At 42.6% G+C, this 24658-nt stretch overlaps 2 protein-coding genes across 8 annotated transcripts in view; one reads left to right on the top strand and one right to left on the bottom strand.

Annotated features, from left to right (window-relative positions):
• Window positions 1-254: 254 nt before the first annotated feature.
• The window catches only part of MIA3 (MIA SH3 domain ER export factor 3), a 47452-nt gene continuing 23048 nt past the window's right edge, over window positions 255-24658 (bottom strand). The window contains exons 1-23 of one of the 6 annotated variants that reach the window (XM_066380628.1): window positions 23360-23640; window positions 21834-21965; window positions 19208-19229; window positions 16735-16823; window positions 16424-16501; window positions 16222-16332; window positions 14905-14976; window positions 14600-14704; window positions 13466-13588; window positions 12911-13016; window positions 12024-12079; window positions 11841-11931; window positions 11569-11707; window positions 6993-7094; window positions 6274-6334; window positions 6141-6176; window positions 5994-6061; window positions 5770-5867; window positions 5467-5601; window positions 4065-4147; window positions 3880-3951; window positions 1981-2131; window positions 255-1073 (exon numbers count right to left, since the gene is read on the bottom strand). In XM_066380628.1, the coding sequence (XP_066236725.1) occupies window positions 769-1073; window positions 1981-2131; window positions 3880-3951; window positions 4065-4147; window positions 5467-5601; window positions 5770-5867; window positions 5994-6061; window positions 6141-6176; window positions 6274-6334; window positions 6993-7094; window positions 11569-11707; window positions 11841-11931; window positions 12024-12079; window positions 12911-13016; window positions 13466-13588; window positions 14600-14704; window positions 14905-14976; window positions 16222-16332; window positions 16424-16501; window positions 16735-16823; window positions 19208-19229; window positions 21834-21965; window positions 23360-23470 (2346 nt within the window). In that variant the 5' untranslated portion in view covers window positions 23471-23640 and the 3' untranslated portion in view covers window positions 255-768. Of the gene's footprint in view, window positions 1074-1980; window positions 2132-3879; window positions 3952-4064; window positions 4148-5466; window positions 5602-5769; window positions 5868-5993; window positions 6062-6140; window positions 6177-6273; window positions 6335-6992; window positions 7095-11568; window positions 11708-11840; window positions 11932-12023; window positions 12080-12910; window positions 13017-13465; window positions 13589-14599; window positions 14705-14904; window positions 14977-16221; window positions 16333-16423; window positions 16502-16734; window positions 16824-19207; window positions 19230-21833; window positions 21966-23359; window positions 23641-24658 lie in introns of those variants that run through there. The other 5 variants (XM_066380592.1, XM_066380601.1, XM_066380639.1 and 2 more) reach the window with 5 other exon arrangements.
• The window catches only part of TAF1A (TATA-box binding protein associated factor, RNA polymerase I subunit A), a 60470-nt gene continuing 59592 nt past the window's right edge, over window positions 23781-24658 (top strand). The window contains exons 1-3 of one of the 2 annotated variants that reach the window (XM_066380808.1): window positions 23781-24016; window positions 24103-24217; window positions 24477-24564. The gene's annotated coding sequence lies outside the window, so the exon portion shown is untranslated. Of the gene's footprint in view, window positions 24218-24476; window positions 24565-24658 lie in introns of both variants that reach the window. The other variant, XM_066380798.1, reaches the window with a different exon arrangement.

Genomic DNA, 24658 nt, shown 5'->3' with positions numbered 1-24658 from the left:
GCAACACCGTCAGGACAGACAGTCCTGCCACTCCTGTAAATGCACACGCAGGAGATGACGTAGGCAGTCAGTGGCAGAGAACACGGAGTGCTGTACAGATGGGCCCCCTGGCAGCTCTGAGGGAAGGAGGCCTTCAGTCCCAGATGACTGCTGCCTGGTGACCAGCATCGGTTCTGGGAGCCCTGGTTTAATTTACCTCTTTCCCAAATGACACAAGTCTCATCAGAAAACAGATGAATCAACAGACACTTGGAAAACATTAATAACCAAATTTTAATGAACTTTTACTACAAAGAACTTCAGCAAGAGGGGAGATAAAGTTCAGTGATCTTTTAGTAAACATTTTTAGCGTAACAGTCCTTACGACCAGATACTTTAGAAAACAATCAAGCTTATAAACACCGTTGCTTTGCATTCAACTGGTACACACTAAAAATAGGATAATAAATGGAAATACATGTTCTTACAGCATTTCCACAGGAAATGTTCATATTTTTCATGACATTCTAAATCATTTAACAGTTACATATACTATATTAACTAAAACACAGGTATCTTTATTGCACATTTCAAAGTTGGAAGAAGGCTCTAGCTTACGAGGTGATTTTTATTTAAGGAGGGGAGATGATATTTTTAATTGTTGGCTCAAAAACACATACTGCCAGGGCAGCTTAGTTCTACAAACTAACTTTATTTAAACTTTTGGATTTTGAAGACTGGCATGGATAGTGCAGTTTGCATTCTCTGACTAATGTCGGAGGTCGGGAGTTATGGGCTCTGTTTCAAGGCCTGGGAGGAGTCCTGGCTTGGGCTCTGCGAGCCGGTCGGGGGCTCCTCTCTGGAGCCAGAAGGTAGTAAGTCTCTTGCAGCAGGTGAAGGGTAATCCTGGGGGCCATGGCTCAGGGCTGGTAGTCGAGGACCAGGAATAAAGTACTCTCGAGGGCCAAGAGGGCCTAGAGGTCTAAAGTGAGGACCTGGTACAAATCCTCGAGGGTCGAAAGGCACATCCCGTTTCCCAGGTGGAACACCTGGTGCGTATTCCCTTAGGCCTAGTGGTGGGCGCATACCAGGGCCTGGAAAAAGAAAACCGCATCATGTAAATAATATGTGAACATAACTACTTTTACATGACTCCAGGTGTTGATTGTTAATTCCTCCCAACCTTAGAAGTCAGGGTAGAACTCCTACTTTACAGACCAAACTGGGGTTCAGCAAGTTTGAATAACAAGCCTATGGCTGGCTGGCCATGCACCAACACAGGCAGGGTTTAAACATAGCTCTACCGAGCTTGTTTTTTCTGCTACATGGTTCTGCTATCTGTATCTCACAAGAACTTGGTTTATATTTGACAGATTATGAAAAAAGGGCTTTACAAAATAAAGGAAATTCCATGTCTATCACTGTAGCAATTAAAAACTCATGCAGTATGTAGCTCAGCACGAACCTAAGAAGCCATCAGCATCCAGATGTTGGCCCTCCTGCGAAGGCCTCCCAGCTCCCCTAATTAAATTCAGCAACCTTCATTAGGTAGTTCTTACATTCTGCCTTCTCTGAAACTTGCTTCCCATTTATTCCTAAAGTAAGGAGTGAGGGTTTACTCTTCCCTTTATACTCTGACCCATTTATGTTGTTTAACGTATGTAGCTGTGTCCAGGACACCAAGCTCTCAGAGTTAGGAGAGAGTGAGTTTTGACTGCTACAGAGCCTGGCATGTAGTCACAGATGTTCAATCAATATCCAGAGAAGCAGTATTTCTGGCTTTCTGTAAATAGCTTGTTTCTCCATCTACAAGAGACACCCATGACTGCCCATCTCAGTAAAGGGAGATTACATAGCACCCACTGTAACTTTTCCTGAAATGTTAACATAGACTCAGCCAGCGTTATCCTTTCATTACCTAGCCCTGTGACAGCAAAAATTTTAGCAAGGGACAGAAAGATGATTAACTTTGAGTCAACGACCACTGTTCAATAATCATACCAAATGGTGGAGGAAATGGCCGAGGCGCGAAAGGCCCGCAGAGTGGAGGTGGTGGTCCATAGTGAATGGGCGGTGGGACAGGGCCTCCCATGGAGGAGCTCATGTGGGACACCCCTGGGAAAGGAGGGTGCCCCTCTGCAGCCATATTCACCTGCAGAGCAGAAACAGTTGAAATACTTGAGTATAACAGACAAAGGCACCAACACAAGCACGAGCAAAAGCTGATACCCAGAGAAGCAGATGTCGGGCACCTGCCAAAGGTCAGGACCAGTGCCACCCCTCCTCCCATCTGTTCCCTCAGACAGCTCAGACTAGTCGGGATGCGCAGGGGCGGAGAGCTTTACTCTGATGGTGTCACTGCTGGTTTGTGCGGTGGGTGGAGGGGGAATCAAGAACTGTCCCTGCGCACCTCCCTCCCACCACGACAGCTCGTTTCCATGCTAGAGTGGAGGGAACAGAAGGGAACACACACCCATCCTCTATACATGGGAATCACAGCTGCCATTCAGGGGACCTTCCATTTCTCCTCTAATTCTCAGATCTCGAAATCTCTAAGTATGATCATATTGTTTTAGATCCCAAAGAATACAGACAGTATCAGATAATCTGCTGGCGGTTATACTGCATGGAAGAGGCCAAGGTGAAGTTCAGTATCAGGTCTGACTCTGGCCGTGACCTTCCCACCCTGGTCTGCCTCCCGCTAACAAAGCTGTCTATTCTCTTTGAAGTCTGCTACTTCAAAGGGGTCTTGAGTCTTACTCAAGCTGCCGTGGGAGGAAAAGGATATATATTCCCGGAGAAGTATGCTCCAACTAGGAAGTGTTTTCCAACAGCAACAATGTCCTATATATGAGTTAGGCAAGTACAGTGCCAACATTTACCTTCATTCACCACTAGTGATACTATATGTTATGACACATGACTAATCCTTTCTTATGGGAAACTGGGTTGAAAATTCTAAATAGTTAAATTACACAGTTCGATTTCAAACTGGACAAGCACTGAGAGGTATGATCAAAGGACCCCGCTCTTAACAACACGGGGCCGGAGGGTACTCATGTAACATAATTTAAGACTATTGCTGGGAACTGGCACACAAGTGATTCCAGATCTTCACTAGTCAGTACTTCACCTGCAGCAAACTCTCTTCCGTTACCAAGCTGTAATCTCAGATTATTCAAAACAGGGTTTGCCTAATATACAACTGGAGATAATCTTAAACAGCAGACTTCCAAACAATGTGTAATAATGATGAATTATGCAATATGCCATGAGTTTACTCTGCCTTACAGCTCTCAACATTGAAGCACATAATGTTAAGGTGGAGACTTTGCATTTTTTTAGTTATCACAGCATTCTAAACCAGTTAATCACATAACAAAAAGAAAAAGATTGCCTGACCAGGCGGTGGCGCAGTGGATACAGCATTGGACTGGGATGCAGAAGACCCAGGTTCGAGACCCTGAGGTCACCAGCTTGAGCATGGGCTCATCTGGTTTGAGCAAAGCTCACCAGCTTGAGCCCAAGGTCGCTGGCTTGAGCAAGGGGGTTACTCGGTCTGCTGAAGGCCCGTGGTCAAGGCACATATGAGAAAGCAATCAATGAACAACTAAGGTGTCGCAACGAGAAACTGATGATTGATGCTTCTCATCTCTCTCTGTTCCTGTCTGTCTGTCCCTATCTATCCCTCTCTCTGACTCTGTCTCTGTAAAAAAAAAGAAAAAAAAAAAAGAAAAAGATCGACCAGTCAGATTTCAGCAACCTAGAAACACTCCCAAGTCAGAGAGACCAGAGTAAGGTCACACTGCCATGTAATTTAAAGCAAAGCAGACTGGTGTGATGCCCACACGTCCCTTCCAGAAACACACCACATAAACGCTTCTACCTCTAAGTACTTACTGCTCCTGGATGCTCAGCCAAAGGTGCAATGCTGGGAACTGAAGGGCCTTCAGACTCTTGGGGAACAGTTTGCTTTTTTTAAAAGAATAAATGAGACAGTACAGATGTAACAGAACACACAAACAGGAAATGGATGAGGCCATGGGGAGCTGCAGGAAAAGTTCTGTGTTCCCTGAAATACTCACCTTGCCCTCATCCATCGCCTTGGACGGGGAAGAGCTACATGGGCTGCTGTTCCTCATGGGAGCAGGGCCAGCTCCTGGGTCTGCTGAAGGCCAGAGGACTGAGTTAGATTCATCTGACTTACATGCTCTGATGAATATGAAAAACGCCTCTACCCATGGCCACCATGATGCTTGATTCGGAACACACTCGGGTCCTACTAGAGGGTCTCCAGATGCCTCCAATGACAACTGGAGACCAGGTGGAGGCCCGTCACTAAACCTTGAGAAAGAAAGAACAGCCCTTCGGTGGATTTTCAGAGGAATAACCCAATTGTGGACGGTTCAGGGTTCAACATTGAAAACAGGTCCCCAAAACCTATGAGGGGAAATAATTGCACACAGACCTAAAGAATTATAAGGAGGGCTCTGTTCAATGAAAGCATGGGAACAGACCCTGCATGTGAAGAGCTCTGTTGGGTCCACGCCCCAGGCCCAATGCCACTGTACTGGCTGCTCTGCCTCAGTTTATAGGTAATGACGTCCATATCTTACCAAGTTCACAGGCATATTTATGAATAGGAATATACTTAGAGCACTTCATATTATAATAAGCAATGGCTGTACGCTCCATCAATTATAAAGACTTCAGGCTACTTTTATAGTATTCAAGAAAGGAATAGCATTAAAACTTAATTGTAAGGGCCCTGGCCGGTTAGCTCAGCGGTAGAGTGTCGGCCTGGCATGCGGGGGACCCAGGTTCGATTCCCGGCCAGGGCACATAGGAGAGGCGCCCATTTGCTTCTCCACCCCCTCCCCCTCCTTCCTCTCTGTCTCTCTCTTCCCCTCCCGCAGCCAAGGCTCCATTGGAGCAAGGATGGCCCGGGCGCTGGGGATGGCTCCTTGGCCTCTGCCCCAAGCGCTACAGTGGCTCTGGTCGCGGCACAGCGATGCCCCGGAGGGGCAGGGCATCGCCCCCTGGTGGGCAGAGCGTCGCCCCCTGGTGGGCGTGCCGGGTGGATCCCGGTCGGGCGCATGCGGGAGTCTGTCTGACTGTCTCTCCCTGTTTCCAGCTTAATAAATAAGAAAAAAAAGAAAAAAACAAACAAACAAACAAAAACTTAATTGTAAGATAAAAGCTTACACATCACGGTAAAAAAATAAGAAATCAGCAAAAACAATAAATATGTACGTTTACTTACATATAAATATATTTTACATATTTACACATAATAAATAATATTATAATAATCAGATGATTTCTGTTAAAGTAGATCTTGTAGTAGACTACTTGAAATACTAAGAAAAATTAAGAAATTTTCTTCTCTATGTTGGAGAGGCCCAAGTTCTAAAATGTTTGCAATAGAATTTTCAAATAAAAGGAGAAAAAACTGGAACAGTCTACAGGTAACATATGAATGCTCACCATATTCACTTCTGGGCACCTCTCTCCGACTGAGCGTAGCAGAGAGTGGTCTTGCAGGTGGGTCCCTTGGTGGTGGGGAGCATTCTCCGCCACTTACCGGCGACAGGCCAAAGGACCCATTCTGGCTCAGGGGACCTGTGGGGGACAGTCCACTGTTACCACTCTTGGGCCCCCTTTCTTTTCTGTAGTGTAAGTTCTTGGGATTATTTCTAGGGTATCATTACTTTTACACACAGAAATAAAAAGTAAACTACACAGTCTGCACCAAAATACAGATCGCTGCCCTTTGGAAGTGCTCCCTACCTCTTCGCGGCGGGTTTTGTGTGTTGGGTCTTCCTGGCATTGGTTTTATAATCACAGGTTCTTGCAGCATTGCCATCTTTTGGGTTAATTCCAACAATCTTGAATAGAGAGAAAAAATGGATTTAAATATGAAATAGAAAATTCTTAGGCAATAACACACCGCACAGCCCTAAAAAACTCTAAAACACACTGAAAAAAAAATAGGTATCAATAAAGTCACGTACTTGTGTCTCAAGTTGGCTGCTTCCCTTTTCTCTTCAGCCATAGCTCTCTCTGCAGCACGAGCTTTGAGCTATTGGAGGGAAAAAATATCCCGATTCAGTTGTGGTAGACTGCACAAAAAAAATAAAGGAAAGGGAAAAAAATCTTACCCAGTTTTCGTGAGCTTTCTTTTCATTAGCAGAAATCTGAAAAAGACAACACATCACAAAACACTCAGGGATTCATTATAATAGTCTGTATGAGACCCCTAAGAATTCTGCAGCTGGAGGGAGCATAATATACCTGGTTCTTAAAGGAGCGCTCTGTTTTCTGTAATTCTTCCTCCAATTCCTCAATCCGCCACCTAAGAAGTACACTTCCTTTTATCAATGAAGCACTACTGAATAAAACCTTAAACAATTTCACCATGTTCCTGTTACGCTGACTGTACCTTTAGAGACTTTATCTATAACACAGAAATGTATTTTACACGGTTACAGTAAGAGTACAATTTGATCAAAACTGATACTACATCATTTCCTTCTTTATTCAATGGCTGGAGATTCTGAGTTGACATATTATAATTTCTTTAACTGTCCTTCCATATATTCTCAACTAAGCCTGCTATGAATATCTTCCTTCATAAAGCTTTTTCTTCCTTTAATTATAGCCACAGAAAATTTCCCAGAACTATGAGTACTGGGTCCATCAAAGGCACGATCATTTTAATGGTTTCTGAGACACAACAGAGCAAACTGCTCTCCTAAAACAATGACTCCACCACATAAAACCACCCAGAATTGTTGGCATGAGCCAAGGAAGTCCCTTTACAGTCTTGCCAATGTTGGGTGTTGGAAAATTCTTTTCCTTTGTTAACTTGAAATTGATTTTTTTCATGTGCGAATTGAACGTATTCATGTTCTCTATTATTTATGTTTCTGTGCTATTTTGTTCTACAAACTGTAAAAATGTTTTGTTTTTTTAAGCCAACTGTAGTTTCAGGCCACAGAGGCTGAACTCACTTGTAGGTTTTTATCTCCTCTGCCGCTGAAACCGCCTTCTCGTCTGCGGCCGACAGCCGCTGCTCCCTCTCCTGCCGTTCATATTCTTCTTGGCTCAGCTTCCTAAGAGCAAGTCAGTTGTCAAGTGAGGGTATCTCTTCCCACCCAGCTGCCCTCTGACGCCTCCATTCAGACGTTACTGCTTCCATTCTCTCCCCAACACACAGACATCCAAACAAATCCAGAGCAAGGAGTCTCTACCCTTTTAAGAGCAAATCACCTGCATTTTCTAACTTCTCATAATTCTCTACTTATTAATAAATAAAACAAATATATGTATAAAAACCACTATGTGGCCCATGGGCAATGTTCTTATGCTAGAGACTAGGAAAGCTCATTTTACTTCCATGTGGGAAGCCACACTAATTGATATAATACAGTTAAGCTATTAGGATAATAAAGCAAGGGATAATCCTGTTATGTCTAATGTGGGAAGACCTATAATTACTTCTCTTAGTTCTATCATGGAAAGACTCAACTCAAGACGGTACCATGATAAAGACAGTCTGCTGAAGAAAGATTCCTTTAAAACGGGTAGTCAACCTTTTTATACCTACCGCCCACTTTTGTATCTCTGTTAGTAGTAAAATTTTCTAACCGCCCACTGGTTCCACAGTAATGGTGATTTATAAAGTAGGGAAGTAACTTTACTTTATAAAATTTATAAAGCAGAGTTACAGCAAGTTAAAGCATAGAATAATAACTACTTACCAAGTACTTTATGTCGGATTTTTGCTATTTGGCAGAATAAATCTTTATAAAACAACTTACTATAGTTAAATCTATCTTTTTATACTTTAGTTGCTCCGCTACTGTCCACCATGAAAGCTGGAATGCCCACTAGTGGGCGGTAGGGACCAGGTTGACTACCACTGCTTTAAAACATGTCTTGTCTCACCTGACCGGGTGGTGGCGCAGTGGATAGAGTGTCGAACTGGGATGTGGAGGACCCAGGTTCGAGACCCCGAGGTTGCCAGCTTGAGCGCAGGCTCATCTGGTTTGAGCAAGGCTCACCAGCTTGAGCCCAACCAAGGTCACTGGCTTGAGCAAGGGGTCACTTGGTCTGCTGTAGCCCCCGGTCAAGGCACATATGAGAAATCAATCAATGAACAACTAAGGAACCCTAACGAAGAATTGATGTTTCTCGTCTCTCTCCCTTCCCGTCTGTCTGTCCCTATCTGTCCCTCTCTCTGACTCTCTGCCACACACACACACAAAAAAAGTCTTGTCTCTATGCAATTAACCACAGAATACTTCCACACTTCAGATCCAGTATGCCCACTTCCAATTTCAATGGAGTTGTGATGGGAAAGAGAAAAACCTAAGGACTGGCCATGTCTGTTGAATTAAAAAAGAATCCACTTTCCCATAATCAGCGTACTATCTACTGAACTGGTTGGTCTTAGCCTGTCAACCTACTGTAACAGAACAACAGCTGCAACATTTAATGGTTTAAAACTGCTACTTTCTTGCTCTTGGACCTCTTTGCACAGTTAGGATTTAAAAAGATGCTTAACTTGAAACTTAACTTTCTATGAATCAGAAGCAAAATGAGAGAAGAGCTATAGTAAAAAGGGTTAATAACACCAAAGAGAAAAGGGTTTAGGTGTTTATAACTGCCCATTCAATACTTCAGTAAGCATTTTATGAGTGGCTATAATATACTGGTTACCTAGTAACATGCTAAGATTAATGTATGGGCAAATACTATTATCATGTACAATGTCTTCCACTCAATCAAAACTAACGGGCACTCTGCGAGACTGTGATCAAAATCTAAAAAGCAAAATGGACCCACCAGGTATCCACATTATGGAATTAGCACATAGACTTTGAAATCATTGTGCCTTATATATTTAAGGAAGTAAATGTTGAAAGTTTGACTTTTGGCAGAAGAATAGTCACTATAGGACCGAAGCATAGTAAATGAAATGAAGAACTCAGATTTTAGCAGCAGCTCTGATGACTGAAGAGAGATTTTGACACTGCTGGAAGATGGGTCAGGAAAAAATAATCCAGAATAAAGCAGAGGGAAGAACATCGGAGACAAGAGAGGAAATGAAAATGTTTAAATGGTATCTCAGAAGAAGAGAATTTGGCAGAATCAGTACACAAAAAGGGCCCCAAAATTCAAGAGGTGCTGATGACCCCCAGCAGCATTAATGGCAAACAGCAGAAAAATGGAGTCAAAATAAAGACACAAGATAAACAGAGGAAGAAATCTTTCGCTAAAAGCAGTTCTTCAAGTAGAATGAAGTGACCCCGGTGCAAAAGTGAGGAGCAGAACTGGATGAGAACTACAGAAGCAACAAGCACGTGCCAATCGCATGGCTACTGGCCGGGCAGCCCTGTGACAGGCAATAAAAATGCCTTGTGGGGTTTAGGAATAATTAAGATTTATATGTGTATTATATACAGAGAATTAGAATATTTTACCACAACAGCACCTAAATACAGAGGGAGCTGAAACACAGAAAGAGGTAAATTTATTCATTTATGTCAGACAGTATAAGTGAGGATACCTGTTGTGGGCTTAACGTGTAATTGCATGAAGACACATAAAGCCACCTATAAATAACAAGCTTAATCAACGGCAAACCAAAATTATTAAACATATTTGAACAATTCAAAAGTAAAGGAAAAGGGAGACAGAACAGGCTGTCTGATAGCAAGCAAATACCAATAGGTAGATTTAAACCTAAACATTTAAGAGTCACATTAGAAAAAAATGAGACTGCCCCCAGGCTCTTGGCTACCTACCTATTTATTTACAGGTAGATCTTTTGGAACATAAACAGGTGACTGGGCAGAAGATTGCTACATTAAATAATGTGAAAGGCCACTTTTAGTGCAGAGAAGTGGCACATGCAATAACAGAGGCACAGGGGACATTTTATTTCAGTGGGGCTGTAGGGCGTGCACCTGGAGAGGCAGCCCAGGACTACTGCGGGGACCCCCGTGTGCCTGCTGAGGAGTCTGGGATTGATCCCGAAGGAAACGGAGTGGCCCCAGTGGATTTTAAGCACGCGATTACATGGATAGATGTGTAGTTTAGAAAGTTCACTCTGGCGACTGTGGAGAAAATCAATCCAAGTTTGGAAGAAGGGGTACAAGCCAGGGAAACAAGAGAGAGGCACTTGGACAGGGCCTGGCACAAAGATGGCACGGGTCAGAGGGAACACGGTGACCTTGGAGATGGCAAGCAGGGTACAAACCAGACGTGACTGAGGAACTGAACAGACTGATGCAGCAGTGACTGTGACATAAAGAAAAACAATGCTGCCTGCCCAGGTGGTGGCGCAGTGGATAGAGCGTCAGCCTGGGATGCTGAGGAACAAGGTTTGAGACCCCGAGGTCGCCAGCTTGAGCGTGGGCTCATCTGGTTTGAGCAAAAGCCCACCAGCTTGGACCCAAGGTTGCTGGCTCAAGCAAGGGGTTACTCGGTCTGCTTAAGGCCCGTGGTCAGGGCACATATGAGAAAGCAATCAATGAACAACTAAGGTGTCGCAATGTGCAATGAAAAACTAATGATTGATGCTTCTCATCTCACCATTCCTGTCTGTCTGTCCCTGTCTATCCCTCACTCTGACTCTCTCTCTGTCTCTGTAAAAAAAACAACAGAAAAACAAAAAAACAATGCCATTCAGGTGACCCAGATTATTGTTATTGGCAGATAAGTGCTCTTTAAAAATACAAAGGTAATAAAATGAGAAATATTTCTCTCAAGCAGATCAGGTATTTGGAGCTAGCTTGAACAAAATTTGGAAAATTTAAGCTAATTGCTTGGTCAGCAAAGAATTTTGGTTTCAAAGTTTAATGGCATCAGGCAATAATAACCGAAGCATTTAAAAAAATTAATTTTGCTTATTAGCAAGATAAGCCTTCCCACACACAGTTAGTTATGCCAAAGAGTAAAAATATAGCAGCAAACACAAGCAACAACCACTAATAATCTAATCTATTTTTTTTTAGAGAACTCGGGTACTTCTGTGGAAGAAAAAGCTTAAAACGATCCCTAACTCCAAATCTGAGATGTATATTTCAGAATATACAAACCAAACAGGTATTTTTATTTTAAAACTTTCAACATCCTTGGCACAATTACGTTATATAACATTTATTGTGAGTATCTGACAACATGAAGTCCAAAACTTAAATCTTCAATAACTAAATATCCCTTTTGCAGTATTTATTTTACTAAAAATCATGTCATATAAATCACTCAGAATTTTTAAAGGCTATAGAAAGGGTTAGGATCTGCCAAAAAAAGAAAAGAAAAAGCACTTCCACAGCAGTAACTGTCAGCACTGATAAACCACACCCCCCAAATAAATTTCAGGCAACAGTTTCCCTCAACTGGTTAGAATAGGAAGAAAGATACAAGTTATGGAAAATGGGGTCAGAAGGGAAAAAGGCAACTCTATGCTAATTATAGATGGAAAAACTGTTACTCTTTAAAAAAAAAGACAAGGTTATCTATACTAGAACACACATTTAGTTAAATGACACCATAGGGAGAAGGACCCTGCCATCTCACTTCTGCAGCGCCATCTCCTTCTGCTGGTACAGCTCATTCAGAATCTCCACCTTCTGCTTCAGTGTCTTGTTTTCGTCCTCCAGCGCTGCTCTGGCAGACTGCAGTGAGCTACGATCCTCCTCTAACTTCTTTATTTGCTCTGTAAAAGGGTCAGACGTCAGAGCTGTGCATGCGTGCAAGGACTTGAGACCTTGTGGGGGCGGAGCGAAGACGGAGGAAGAGACCTGGAAACAGGAAGCCATTCTTTCTCTTTCCAGGATATGATAACCTACCTTCCAGGTCACTCTTTAGAGACATTGAGGCTCTCAGCTTAAACTGTAAAAGTTTTAGATCCTCTTCAACTACCGACATTTCCGTTTGTGTCTAAAAAGTGCAGCAGAGAGAAGTGGTCTTAAAGCGAGGCTATGAGAATTCACAGGCATTGACAGTACTCTGTTCCACACAAAGGGTTATACCCGAGAGACGTCCATCATCTGCTTGATTTGATTCTTCACCTTCTCACTTCGGTCACCTAAAACACAAAAGGTTTCCATTACTTTTTCCTCACGTGCTTTTTAACATTTTCTTGATTTCCCTCAAACTAAACAATTGCCCTGTTTAAACATGCAAAGTAAAAACAAATGAACCAACAGAAATGATTAGGCTACTTAACTTTTAAGAAAATCGCAAACCTATATTCAAAAGTGAAAGTACAATGAAAGTGTGCAATAAAAGTGTTATTTTATTTATGTTGTTTGTAAGCAAGGAGGTAGATATGAGGCAAAGCTCTTCTCTCACATCTACCTGGTCAAGTATCTTATTTAGAACGACTCACTCCTCTGTTCTCGCCCCAGAATCTGCTACCAGATGGGACTGAAAATGCCTACTGTGCAAGCAATATCCAACTTGGGAAACAGTTTCTAGAAGCATCTCATCAGGAAACACTGCTGGCTTTAGGCTCCGTTCTCATGACCCTAGTTAAGTGTCTGGCTGCTACCATGTTACTACTCTGAAAAGTGGCTGTGGGGCCTTAAAACTAGAGCTACAGATGATGAGCACTACATTCAATCGTCATCTCCATGAAGGTGAGAAAAAAGTTTCTCAGACTGAGCAGCTCCAGAGCACCCATCTAGTTCTAGTGGGATGGAAAGTGGAATGAGTGTTCACGGCATGCCCACTGTTCCACGACAGCCCAGCAAGCCACCTCTGCCCAACGCACAGAGACACATACAAATCCAGTCACGTGCGTCCACCCCTCTAAAGCTTAAGAGGAAATCCAGTTAGCCAAAAAGGAGCCCCAGTGTGTACTTAATTAAAGACAGGAAGGCAAAAAGAGGACCAACCTCTCCGAAACTCATCTTACCTCCCACTTCCCCGTTTGCTAATTCATCTGACTCATTCCCTCCTCTACTTTGGTGCTCAGAGTCACAATCCAACCGATTCAGCTGCGTGATGCAATTACTCAAAGCCTAGAAAAGCAGCAAAAGAGTATTAGAAAGAACCTCTCAGTTTGAATTAAGCAGGTTACTTAGGAAGTCACAAGAATAAGCATGTGGTAAATCAGAAAAAAAACTGAGACGAATCCATACATAGAAGGGACATAAAAATGAGACTCAGAGACATGAACAAGAATGTGATGGCAACAGGGGCGGGGGGTTGGGGGAGGGGGGATGAGGTGAAGAAGGAGAGAGGGGTTAGGGGAGGGGAGGGGCACAAAGAAAACCAGATAGAAGGTGACAGAAGACAATTTAACTTTGCGGGAGGGGTATACAGCACAATCAAATGTCAAAATAATCTAGAGATATTTTCTCTCAACATATGTACCCTGATTTATCAATGTCACTGCATTAAATTTAATAAAAAAACAAAACAAAACAAAAAAAAAAGAATAAGCATGTGTTCAAGAGAGTGAACTCACACTGATGTTGTCATCTTTTTGAGTGAGAGCTACTTCCAAATCTTTCTGAGACTTCTCAAATGACCTGATTTGCTCACTGAGCTCAGCATGTGATTTCGTCCAGTCTTTGATTTCCTGCTGCAACTGAAAGTTAAAACACGTGAATTCCCAAAAGTTAGGGCATTTGCACTGGAGACATGGGTACCGTTTGAATGAGGTGGGTTAGTACAGAGCCAGGCTCCTACTGGGCCTGTCACGATGGGCTAAGGCTTTGGTTGAGGGTGAAGGGAGACTGGCTCCAACCTCAAAATTACAGTGAGAACAGAGGCTGTCAAAAGAGTTGATCCAGTTTACTGTATCCTTCAGAAAATTCCAGCCCATCCAATAACTGACTCCCAGTAGGAATAGTAGAGCACAATCTCAGTCTCCCAGATTCTAATATGTAGTAGTCTTGCCTTTGGTCACTGAAGTAGTAACTGCTTAAACCGGTTTTTTTAGTTTAAGAAGCAACTCCATTACCCCCTTGAGGCTCTTCAGGTTAATGATGAGTTAGAGCAGGGGTCCCCAAACTTTTTATACAGGGGGCCAGTTCACTGTCCCTCAGACCGTTGGAGGGCCGGACTATAAAAAAAACTATGAACACTGCACATATCTTATTTTAAAGTAAAAAAAACAAAACGAACAAATACAATGTTTAAAATAAAGAACAAGTAAATTTAAATCAACAAACTGACCAGTATTTCAATGGGAACTATGGGCCTGCTTTTGGCTAATGAGATGGTCAATGTGCTCCTCTCACTGACCACCAATGAAAGAGGTGCCCCTTCCGGAAGTGCGGTGGGGGCCGGATAAATGGCCTCAGGGGGCCGCATGCGGCCTGCTGGCTATAGTTTGGGGACCCCTGGGTTAGAATCTGACAGGACAGACTCAACATTGTGCTAGCTGTAAGAAATTGTACAGAACACAAAATCGGAACAGATGGAGGACGTACACATGTACCCAATTTGGGGAGCACAGTTTAAACTTTGCATAGCTAGGAATAGAATCCTGCATACATATTCATTTCCTTAAAAACAGAGCTGAAAAAGGATCATAAGGAAGTAATGATGTTCGGTTCTCTAGTTTCCACGATCCATGATGTTAACTTTTACTTACCTGGTCTCTCTTCTTCTTTAGCCTCGCATTCTCTTCCTGAACCCGATGACAATCAGACTTGACCTTCTCTTCACTGAGTTTAGCTTCATTAAGGGCAATCTGAACCTAGTGCAAAAACACTCCTATTAGTGAATTAATTCCAAAGAAAAGCAACAAAAAGAATTACACTTTCCCAATTGGACATTAGATAGTTTGGGGATTTTTTTTTGTTTTTGTTTTTTGCCTATTCTAGCACATATATTTTGTTCACCCAATAAAACTAAGACATCGTATTAATATCTTGCAGGACTTGTTGGCACCGTTACCTCTGAAAGTTCGGAGGCATTCATCGCAATAACTTCCTTTAAATTCTCTAAAGCTATCGTGTTTTCCAGTATCTGCCATGTGGAAAAAAAAACCACAAAACATATATTAGGATTTCAGTAGAAACACTGGGGTATATGCTAAAAGAAAAAGAAAAAAAAAGCCATCCCCTACATATCACGCAAAAGCAGGTGATCCAGTTTTAGCCTTACAAGAAAAGTACAGAATGTAAATTGGAGGCATAAGTGTTTCCATCCACCCACAAACTTCCTGGCTAGGAGAAAATGTGGTTGATGACCAAAGAGGTGAAAGCAAAGAAGATGGAAAATTTTCAAGTAAACCAGATCAAATCAATGGTTTTCCCTAGTGATGGAGAAAAAAATCCCAAGGTCACTTGAAACATTCTCTTGCGTGAATTAAAAATGGCTGGGCTTGAGAATAGACAAATCTTACATAGAGAAAACTTCCAAATAAATTATAAAGATCCCTCCTCCCCAAGGAGGTGGAGCATACTTTCCACTCGAACCGTGGGCTGTGCAAAGTGACTTCCTTCCAGAATACAGTATGCAAAGGGTGGTGAGGGTGACTACTGTGGAGCAACTGCTGAGTGATGGAGGTGTGCTATATACAGGAACCCTCTCTACCATTGCTGCAACTTTTATTTAATTCTAAAACCGTCTAAATATTAAAAGTTTATTTTAAAAACAGAACCGCCTGACCAGGCAGTGGCGCAGTGGATAAGAGTGTCGGACTGGGACACAGAAGACCCAGGTTCAAAACCCCAAGGTTGCCGGCTTGAGCCCAAGGTCACTGGCTTGAGCAAGGGGTCCCTCGTTCTGCTGTAGCCCCCCGCCCCAGTCAAGACACATGAGAAAGCAATCAATGAACAACTAAGGTGCTGCAACAAAGAATTGATGCTTCTCATCTCTCTTCCTTCCTGTATGTCTGTCCCTATCTGTCCTTCTCTCTGTCTCTGTCACAAAAAAGAACCACACATATAAAACAAAGTATAGAACTTGGCTACAGTTTCTTACTTGCTCTGAATGTGTTGGGGATTGAGCCAAACAATATGAAAATTACACAGAACTGAGAACAAAAATACTTCCTAGGACCATAAAAATAATAACCTATGGTATCAGCATTTAAAATTCTGTAAAAATGGACAGAAGTAGGTTCAACTTTCCTGACTCCCAATATTACATATTCTACAACATGGGAATATGCAGAGGTCAACCCATCCAATCTACAAAATAGTTTGAAAAAATAAAAAAATAGATTGTAATTCAAATTATGGTAACACCTAGCAGCAAAATTCTTACCAAGTCCTCTTTCTTGGCATTCTGTTCTCGCTCAGATTCTAACATAAGACGCAGATTTTTAGCGTTATCATTCAGCTTTTCCTTAGCTTCTTCAAGTTCCTTGATTTTATCCTATACGAATAGGTATTAAGATGAATAATGATTACTCATTATTTTCCTTTAGTTTTTAGAATGTTATCTCAAAAGAATAAGGAACTTTTACCTTAAATTTAACTGCTTCATCAGAGAGGATCATATTTTGTTTCTTGGTTTCTTGAACATGTTTTTTAGATTCTTTGATCTATTTAAATAAAGCATCCAGAATACAGAGCTAACAAAACTTATCTCCCTTAGGTGACCCCTTAGAAAAAAATGTAATTCTTTACACATAAGATAATTGCTTCAAATTTTGATGGTCTGTAGGAAATAATGGCATTTAAAAATATGATTTAAAAATACAATAATAACTGTAAGACAGGAGGAGGAAATAATTCAAGCTGGAACCATGAGGGGAAATAACTAAAAGAATTATACCTTCTGTTCATAATTTGACAATTTTTGTGCAAGATCTGCATTTTCTTTTTTGAGAATCTTCAACTTCTCAGAAATTTGCTGTTCAGTAACTAAAAAAAGGAGAAAATTCCTAATATGATTATGATTACAAAATAAAACTGAATTACCCAATGTATATGCAACAATGACCTTATCCTGCACTAAGAGGGAAAAGAACTTCTTAGCTTAACTATCAGTGTTTAACAAGCAATTTGTAGTTAAGAACAATAGGATGTAAAAACATTATTAAAATTTAAGAATATATGATCTCGCCTGACCAGGAGGTGGCGCAGTGGATAGAGTGTCGGACTGGGATGCGGAAGACCCAGGTTCGAGACCCCAAGGTTGCCAGCTTGAGCACGGGCTCATCTGGTTTAAGCAAAATCTCACCAGCTTGAGCCCAAGGTCGCTGGCTCGAGCAAGGGGTTACTCGGTCTGCTGAAGGCCCACGGTCCAGGCACATATGAGAAAGCAATCAATAAACAACTAAGTTGTCACAATGCACAATGAAAAACTAATGATTGATGCTTCTCATCTCTCCGTTCCTGTCTGTCTGTCCCTGTCTATTCCTCTCTCTGACTCTCTGTCTCTGTAAAAAAAAAAAAAAGAAAAAAAAGAATATATGACCTCACTCATTTAAGGAATCTGACAAACAATATGAACTGAAGAGTGGAATAGAGACAGAGGCGGGATCAAAGGGTCCAGAAGGAAAGTGGACAGAGGGAAAGGGGATGAGAGAATGATAGGATGAGATGAGAGCAGAAAAGCAAATCCTGGAGGGAAGGGGGTAGGGCGTTGCGGGGAGGGGGACGGGAGGGGGGGGGATGTACTGGAGAACACGGGGGAGGGGAGGATGTATTCAGGGGTAAATTAGAATCTATGTAAACACAATAAATTTTTTTTAAAAAGACAGATCTCAAGGGCTTACAATGCCAACATTAGAATCATTAAGAATTAAGGAAACTGCCCTGGCTGGTTGGCTCAGTGGTAGAGCATCGGCCTGGCGTGCAGGAGTCCCGGGTTTGATTCCCGGCCAGGGCACACAGGAGAAGTGCCCATCTGCTTCTCCACCCCTCCCCCTCTCCTTCCTCTCTGTCTCTCTCTTCCCCTCCCGCAGCCAAGGCTCCACTGGAGCAAAGTTTGCCCAGGCGCTGAGGATGGCTCTGTAGCCTCTGCCTCAGGCGCTAGAATGGCTCTGATTGTGGCAGAGCGATGCCCCAAGATGGGCAGAGCGTCGCCCCCTGGTGGGCGTCCCGGGTGGATCCCGGTCGGGCGCATGCGGGAGTCTGTCTGATTGCCTCCCCGTTTCCAGCTTGGGGGGGGGGGGAGGAATTAAGGAAACTTACCAATGTTGTATGTAAAACTGAAAAGAGAATGATGAATAAAACATATATGGTAGAAGGAAAAATAAGGGTAAATTGTTTTCCAAGTTGAGAAACTTTGGTGCAAAGCCTGCATTAACATAACTTGCTCAATCCAATTAAAACAGCTCATTTTCACTTTTATCATTTAAAAAAATTTTAAGAATATAAGAACCTTTATTTCAATGAGATTCCAATTAAAATTATTTCAGAGTCAGGAAATACAGTAAAATATTTTAGCTCAATATCTTTCCCTTCATGAGGCACCTTTCTTTGCAGAAACTGATCATTTCAAATAAATATCATTGCAAAGAGAAACAGAAAGTACAGCATATTGATTGTATCTCTTATTCCTCAAATTATCTACATATATAATATATACACTACATTTATTAAACTATAAAGTGTGGCCGTGGCCAGCTGGCTGAGTGGTAGAGTGTCAGCCTGGTGTGAGGAAGTCCTGGGTTTGATTCTTGGTCAGGGCACAAAGGAGAAGCCACCGTCTGTTCCTCTACCTCTTCCTCCTCCCTTCCTTTCTCTGTCTCTCTTCTCCTGCCACAGCTACGGCTCAACTGGTTCAAACACATTGGCCCCAGGCACTGAGGATGGCTCCATGGCACCTCCATCTCAGGAGTTAAAAATAATTCAGTTGCAAGCATGGCCCCAGATGGGTAAAGCATAGGCCTCAGACGGGGGTTGCTGAGTGGGTCCCGATCAGGGTACATGTGGGAATCTATTTCTATCTCTCCTCCTCTCGCTTGGAAAAGAAGAAACAAACAAACAAACAAACAAAAAATAACTGTAAACTGTTCATATGTAATAAATTTGCATTATATTAACAATTCAAGTCAATCTACCCCAAACTAAACCAATTTTCTTCCTACTCCCAGTTTATTCCACCTCATCCCCTATCTCAGTGTGTATGTAGCATCACCATCTACTCTGTCATCCAAGCTAGCAAACGAGGACTAGTAAAATATTCAGGAGCTAGAAAGTCAATCAGTCATCAGACATCACTAGTATCTACTTCTAGCTTGTAAAACTCATATTGACTATCAATAAAGGACATTCAAACTATCAGCCTAAATATTTACCTTGGTAAACGTGACTCTTTACCTAAAAGAGAAAATTAAATTTTATTTAATACATTTTATTAGAAATATTATAGTTCTAATACAACAGTCAAGTTGTTAACTACAGGAAAATTTAACAACTGGTTCAGCCTACTGAGCCACAAGGATTAGAAAAAGATTAAAAAGCATTTCAAATGTAATTGGTAGTGATACTTCATAGTTTCTAATAGATAAAAGAAATAAGATAAATATCTCATTTCACAACAAAAGATACATTTATATATCTATCAAGTGAGTACCAATCTTGATAAATAAGCACCTAACTTTAAAAATGAAAATAGATAATATTCTCTTATTAAATATATGATGTGGCCTGACCAGGCAGTGGCGCAGTGGATAGAGCATCGGACTGGGAGGTGGAAGGACCCAGGTTCGAGACCCCGAGGTCGCCAGCTTGAGTACGGGCTCATCTGGTTTGAGCAAAGCTCACCAGCTTGGACCCAAGGTCACTGGCTCGAGCAAGGGGTTACTCAGTCAGCTGAAGGCCCACGGTCAAGGCACATATGAGAAAGCAATCAATGAACAACTAAGGTGTCGCAATGAAAAACTGATGATTGATGCTTCTCATCTCTCTCCGTTCCTGTCTGTCATATATATATATATATATGAATGCTTCAGTTACCTGAAATACTCTGACAACCCCAAATGACCAGAATGAGGTCTAGAAACAATGATTGTTCAAGAAGACAAAATTAAATACATTATCTTTGTACTAAAATATGCCTCTTCCTCTTATCAGAAAACATCTCAGAAATCCTATTCAAAGCTGACTATTGGCTGAATTTAGAAGCCTAATAAGCTAGATTATCTGATTTCCCCAAACCCCTAAAAACAGTGGTCATAAACCTGACTGGGAAAGGAGACAGCTAACACCTAAGTTATCTCCTAAAGACAGCACTTAATTACAGGATAATAAAATCTAAGTGGTACTCAAATAAATAAGTGTTAATCAATGTCTTTGTAACCCATAATTTCTCTTTCAAATGATACTTTGATGAAATACTCAGATCAGTCCACAAATCATCCATGATGTTTCAATATTATTATAGTACAACTGATGTTGTTACAGGAAAATGCCCACAGAGTTCCCACGTGGAAAGAAATTATTCTCTAACGACAGAGTCTTGCTAACAAGAAAGTAAGTTTCCATTACCCTCTTTTCACCCAAATCAACAGGTGGAAGCAAGAAGCAGCGGGCCACTGAGAGTAGGGACCAAGGTTCCCAAAGTCAAATGCAGAGGCTGAGAAGCAGCCTTTAGGACACAGAGCCCGCAGACCCTGTGAAAATTTAAACCGGTGTCCGGACTTTAAGATAGGAGAAACAAAAGTGGGGAACAGAAAACGTCTTTACTTTCAGTCACCCTTTCTATTTTCCCTTTTCTCTTTTTTTTGAGAAAACCCCCCAGAAGGTTAGAGGAGTCTTCATAGGAAGCCAAGCTAAAGACCCTTTTTAAAGTGATTTTACAATCATTTGGGCAAGGAGAGAAAGTTTATTAACAATGATTTTTCTGATAAAATTAAGAAATCAGAAAAAGAAGACTCGATTTTAAAAAATATGCATCCAATACTTGGGCCACTTGAACTGTTAAGCATCAACTAAAACGGAAAGCTTTGCACCCGCAAAGCTCATTTACACAAAATAATTTTCCCCCAATTATGTCAGATAACTATAAAACAAAATAACATATACTATAATCATAAGTATGAATATGTATGAGCATATATACATAGATAAGCATAAAAGACAAATTCAGCACAGAGAAAGACTGTAAGGAATAAAAATTTTAATAAGTGTGTCTTTGGATACTATGTAATCTGTACTTCCAAATAAAAAAATATTTTCTGAGCACAATAGCATGGAATAAAATTAGAAAATCTGTGAGCCATACATATACATAAGAAAACAGATTGAAAACTGACCTCTTCTCTTGGAGTTAAGTATTTTTACCATTACTTCTATTACCTTGCAACATTTTTTAATGTATAGTATTATGTTTATATAAGTTCATCTACACTTGAAAGTCTTTGTTTCTGCTTTTTACCAGTTAATATTAAACTGTAAGCATTTTTGTGCCCCAATGTCTTTGAAACACATAAATTTTAAGACTTGCCTAATATCGCATTATATGGATGTACAATTTCCACCTACGATGAATCATTAGGTTGTACCAAGTTTTCACTCTAAATAAGTACTGTTCCATTGAACACCCTCATACAAGATTGGTTATTTAAAGTAGATTACTAGGCATGGTATTATACTATATAAAGGGATATGAATATTTTTGAGGTTTCTGATACATATGAAATTGCTTTTCAGGATGGATGTAGGAGTTCCCAATTCTACTAACATTGTATATCTTGGTTTTGATATAAGAGATTTATAAACTGAAGTTTTCCCATTGAGATTATACATGTGTTGTCTTGTTCACTTAAGTTTTACCAATGAATTATTTTGCAAGGTCCATGTAAATTATATGCACTAATTTGTGTTCATATTAGGTACTTAAAAAGAAACTAAAGACCTAGTAATTACAAAATATGCCCTGTGTTTTATGAGTCAAGGGATAAGTTAATTTAATTTACTCACAACAAGGATGGTTCTCCAGAAGAAAATGACAAATGAAATAATCCCCAAGAAAGCAGTGATAAGTACAGGCTTCCACGGCAGTCCATAAAAATCAGGTCCGGGCTGAACATCACCAGGCAATGTAGAAAGAAGCTGAAACAGATACATTAGCAATAATGGGAAACCATAAAAATAAAAAAATAAAAATTACAACAGCACAGCCACAAAGAATTATGCACAGAAATTCTAAAACAATCTCCATCAGATAACCAACCAACCACTCAAAAATCTTTAACAGCTTCCACTGCTTCAATAAAGATCGGATATTGGTGGCCTCACATTTCCTGTTTGGTTTGAAATGTTCTTAAACATCATGAATCTAAACATCTTGCAGCTGTGCAGGTACTTCCAGTTTGCAACACCACATATCACATCACATTCTCTACACATGGCTAGAATCCCTCTGGATGACACTCTCCTTCCTGAGTTGATTGTTATGACTTTAAAAAGTCACATAAAACAAACACTGAAATACTACAAAAGCAATCAACTTTTATGGCTGCAAATAAAACCGAAATGATAATAAGTAACAGAAATACCGTAATGTGCTTTTCCTCTAAGGTTTTAGATCTAAATTCCATTCCACTCTTACACATAGACAAATGCTGAGGATCCTCAGACAGCTGAGAACTGGTCTAGACCTCTCGGAATTTAACTGTCATTTATAAAACTCAATGCCCTGATTGTAAATGTTTCCTCAAAGTCACCGCATTAAATACCTGCCTGCTTCTACAGCTTTCACTGCCTTCTACACCTACACAGGTAATTGTCAGACTGGCCCCAACCCCAACAACGCGAGTCATTGGAAAAGGAGGACTGTATGGACGTGGCGATAGCTGTTATGATGGTGAGTGCATACCAGAAAGTAACAGCTCCTGCTACATTGCAGGTGCTCAATAAAAAATGAACAGGTGGCCCTGGCCGGTTGGCTCAGCGGTGGAGCGTAGGCCTGGCGTGCGGGGGACCCGGGTTCGATTCCCGGCCAGGGCACATGGGAGAAGCGCCCATTTGCTTCTCCACCCCACCCCCTCCTTCCTCTCTGTCTCTCTCTTCCCCTCCCGCAGCCGAGGCTCCATTGGAGCAAAGATGGCCCGGGCGCTGGGGATGGCTCCTTGGCCTCTGCCCCAGGCGCTAGAGTGGCTCTGGTCTCAACAGAGCGACCCTGGAGGGGCAGAGCCTCGCCCCTGGTGGGCGTGCCGGGTGGATCCCCGTCGGGCGCATGCGGGAGTCTGTCTGACTGTCTCTCCCCGTTTCCAGCTTCAAGAAAAAAAAAAAAAAATGAACAGGTGATGACACCCTCTCAAATACACACCCTCCCCCCCCCGCGCGCGAGCGCCTCCTTAAACAGCACTGCGGTGTCCTGTCCGTCTCAGGCCTGGCACACTCCCTGTCTCCCTCGTCCAGTCCGGCAGGGCACCTGCTCGGCTCACAACTCCTCCACCAGCCTGCCCGAGTTGGGGGCCCTCCCCTGGCATGGGGACCGTCACCTCCAGGAGCTTCGCTATGAGCGCTGCGTAGAGCACTGACAGGGGTCCCAGAAGCTCTGAATCCCCCGGGGAGGAAGAGACAGAAGGCACGGTGGCAGGTACTTGGTCCATTGTGCAGGAACCGAGGAGGGGAGGCGACGCTTTCTCCTGTTACAGCACTGGATCCCCCTCACTTGTCACCGCTTCCTCCTTCGGACAAGACCCGAGGGGTGGGGACTGAGAATGAACTTCGCCTTCCCCCGCTGGCACTGACACTTTTGGCCTTCCACTTTCCGTCAACACGTCACCAGCCCCGCCCCTGGGTGGACGTCAGCGCGCAGACGGAGGGACGGAGGCCGGGCCGCAGTGGGCGGGGCCACGGCGGAAGCGACCAATGGCCGAGCGAGACGGGAGAGAAGCGCGAACGGGCCTGCGCGGAAGAAACCCAACGAGGGCTGCCGGAGGGCGGGAGGCTCACCAGCCGCAGGCGCTGGGCCAGAGTGCGGTCCCCGGGCAGAGCTACGCGGAGAAGGGGTGGAACCAACCCTCAGCCTGTCCCTCTGTCACCGCGTGCTGAGACACCACACCTGTGGCCTCTCCACGCCCACGAAGGACCGCGGCTCTGCCCCGCTGCCGCCTCCCGGGCGAGGCCTGCTTCCCGTCTTCCTGCTCCTCCAGGTGCTCACCCTGCCTCCCATCCTTGCTGATGCCCCGTAAAAAGCCACGCTCTACGGACTCGCATATTTTCACGCCCGTGCCTACAGGTTGAGTTCTGGGTCCCACCTTTGAAGGTTATGGAACTTCCGGAAACAGACGAGGACTAGGAAGAAACTGGGAGCATGAACCTGGAGAGAAAACAATTTTTGCAGATCTTTAAAGGTATCTCTTTGGGTTGAACAGAAAGTCAATGCAGAAGTACAAAGCCAGGACAAGCTGGGAAGTCCTGCAGATGCGAGGAAAAGAGGGGTGAGTGGAGAGGGGGAAGGCAGCTCTGTGAGTCAAGAGTGGCCCTGGCCCAAGAGCACAGACGGGTCACAGAACAGAACAGAAAATCCAGAAATAGACCCAAAGGCACTGGAAGTTTAGGACACAGCAAAAGACAGTTGGGGAAAATAAACTCTTTACCCCTGGTTCTCAGGCCTTTGGATTCTGCCTGGATGACACCACCAGCTTCCCTGGGTCTCCAGCCAGCAGACAGCAGACTGTGGGACCTCTAGCCTCCGTATGTATGTATGTCAATTCCTTATAACAAACCTCTTCCTATATATACAGCGTACCTTGCTTTATTGCACTTAACAGATATTTCATTTTCATCAACAC

The sequence above is a fragment of the Saccopteryx leptura genome, chromosome 1 (genome assembly GCF_036850995.1).
Source record: "Saccopteryx leptura isolate mSacLep1 chromosome 1, mSacLep1_pri_phased_curated, whole genome shotgun sequence".
Taxonomy (NCBI): domain Eukaryota; kingdom Metazoa; phylum Chordata; class Mammalia; order Chiroptera; family Emballonuridae; genus Saccopteryx; species Saccopteryx leptura.
This window is presented reverse-complemented; position numbering and strand designations above follow the sequence as displayed.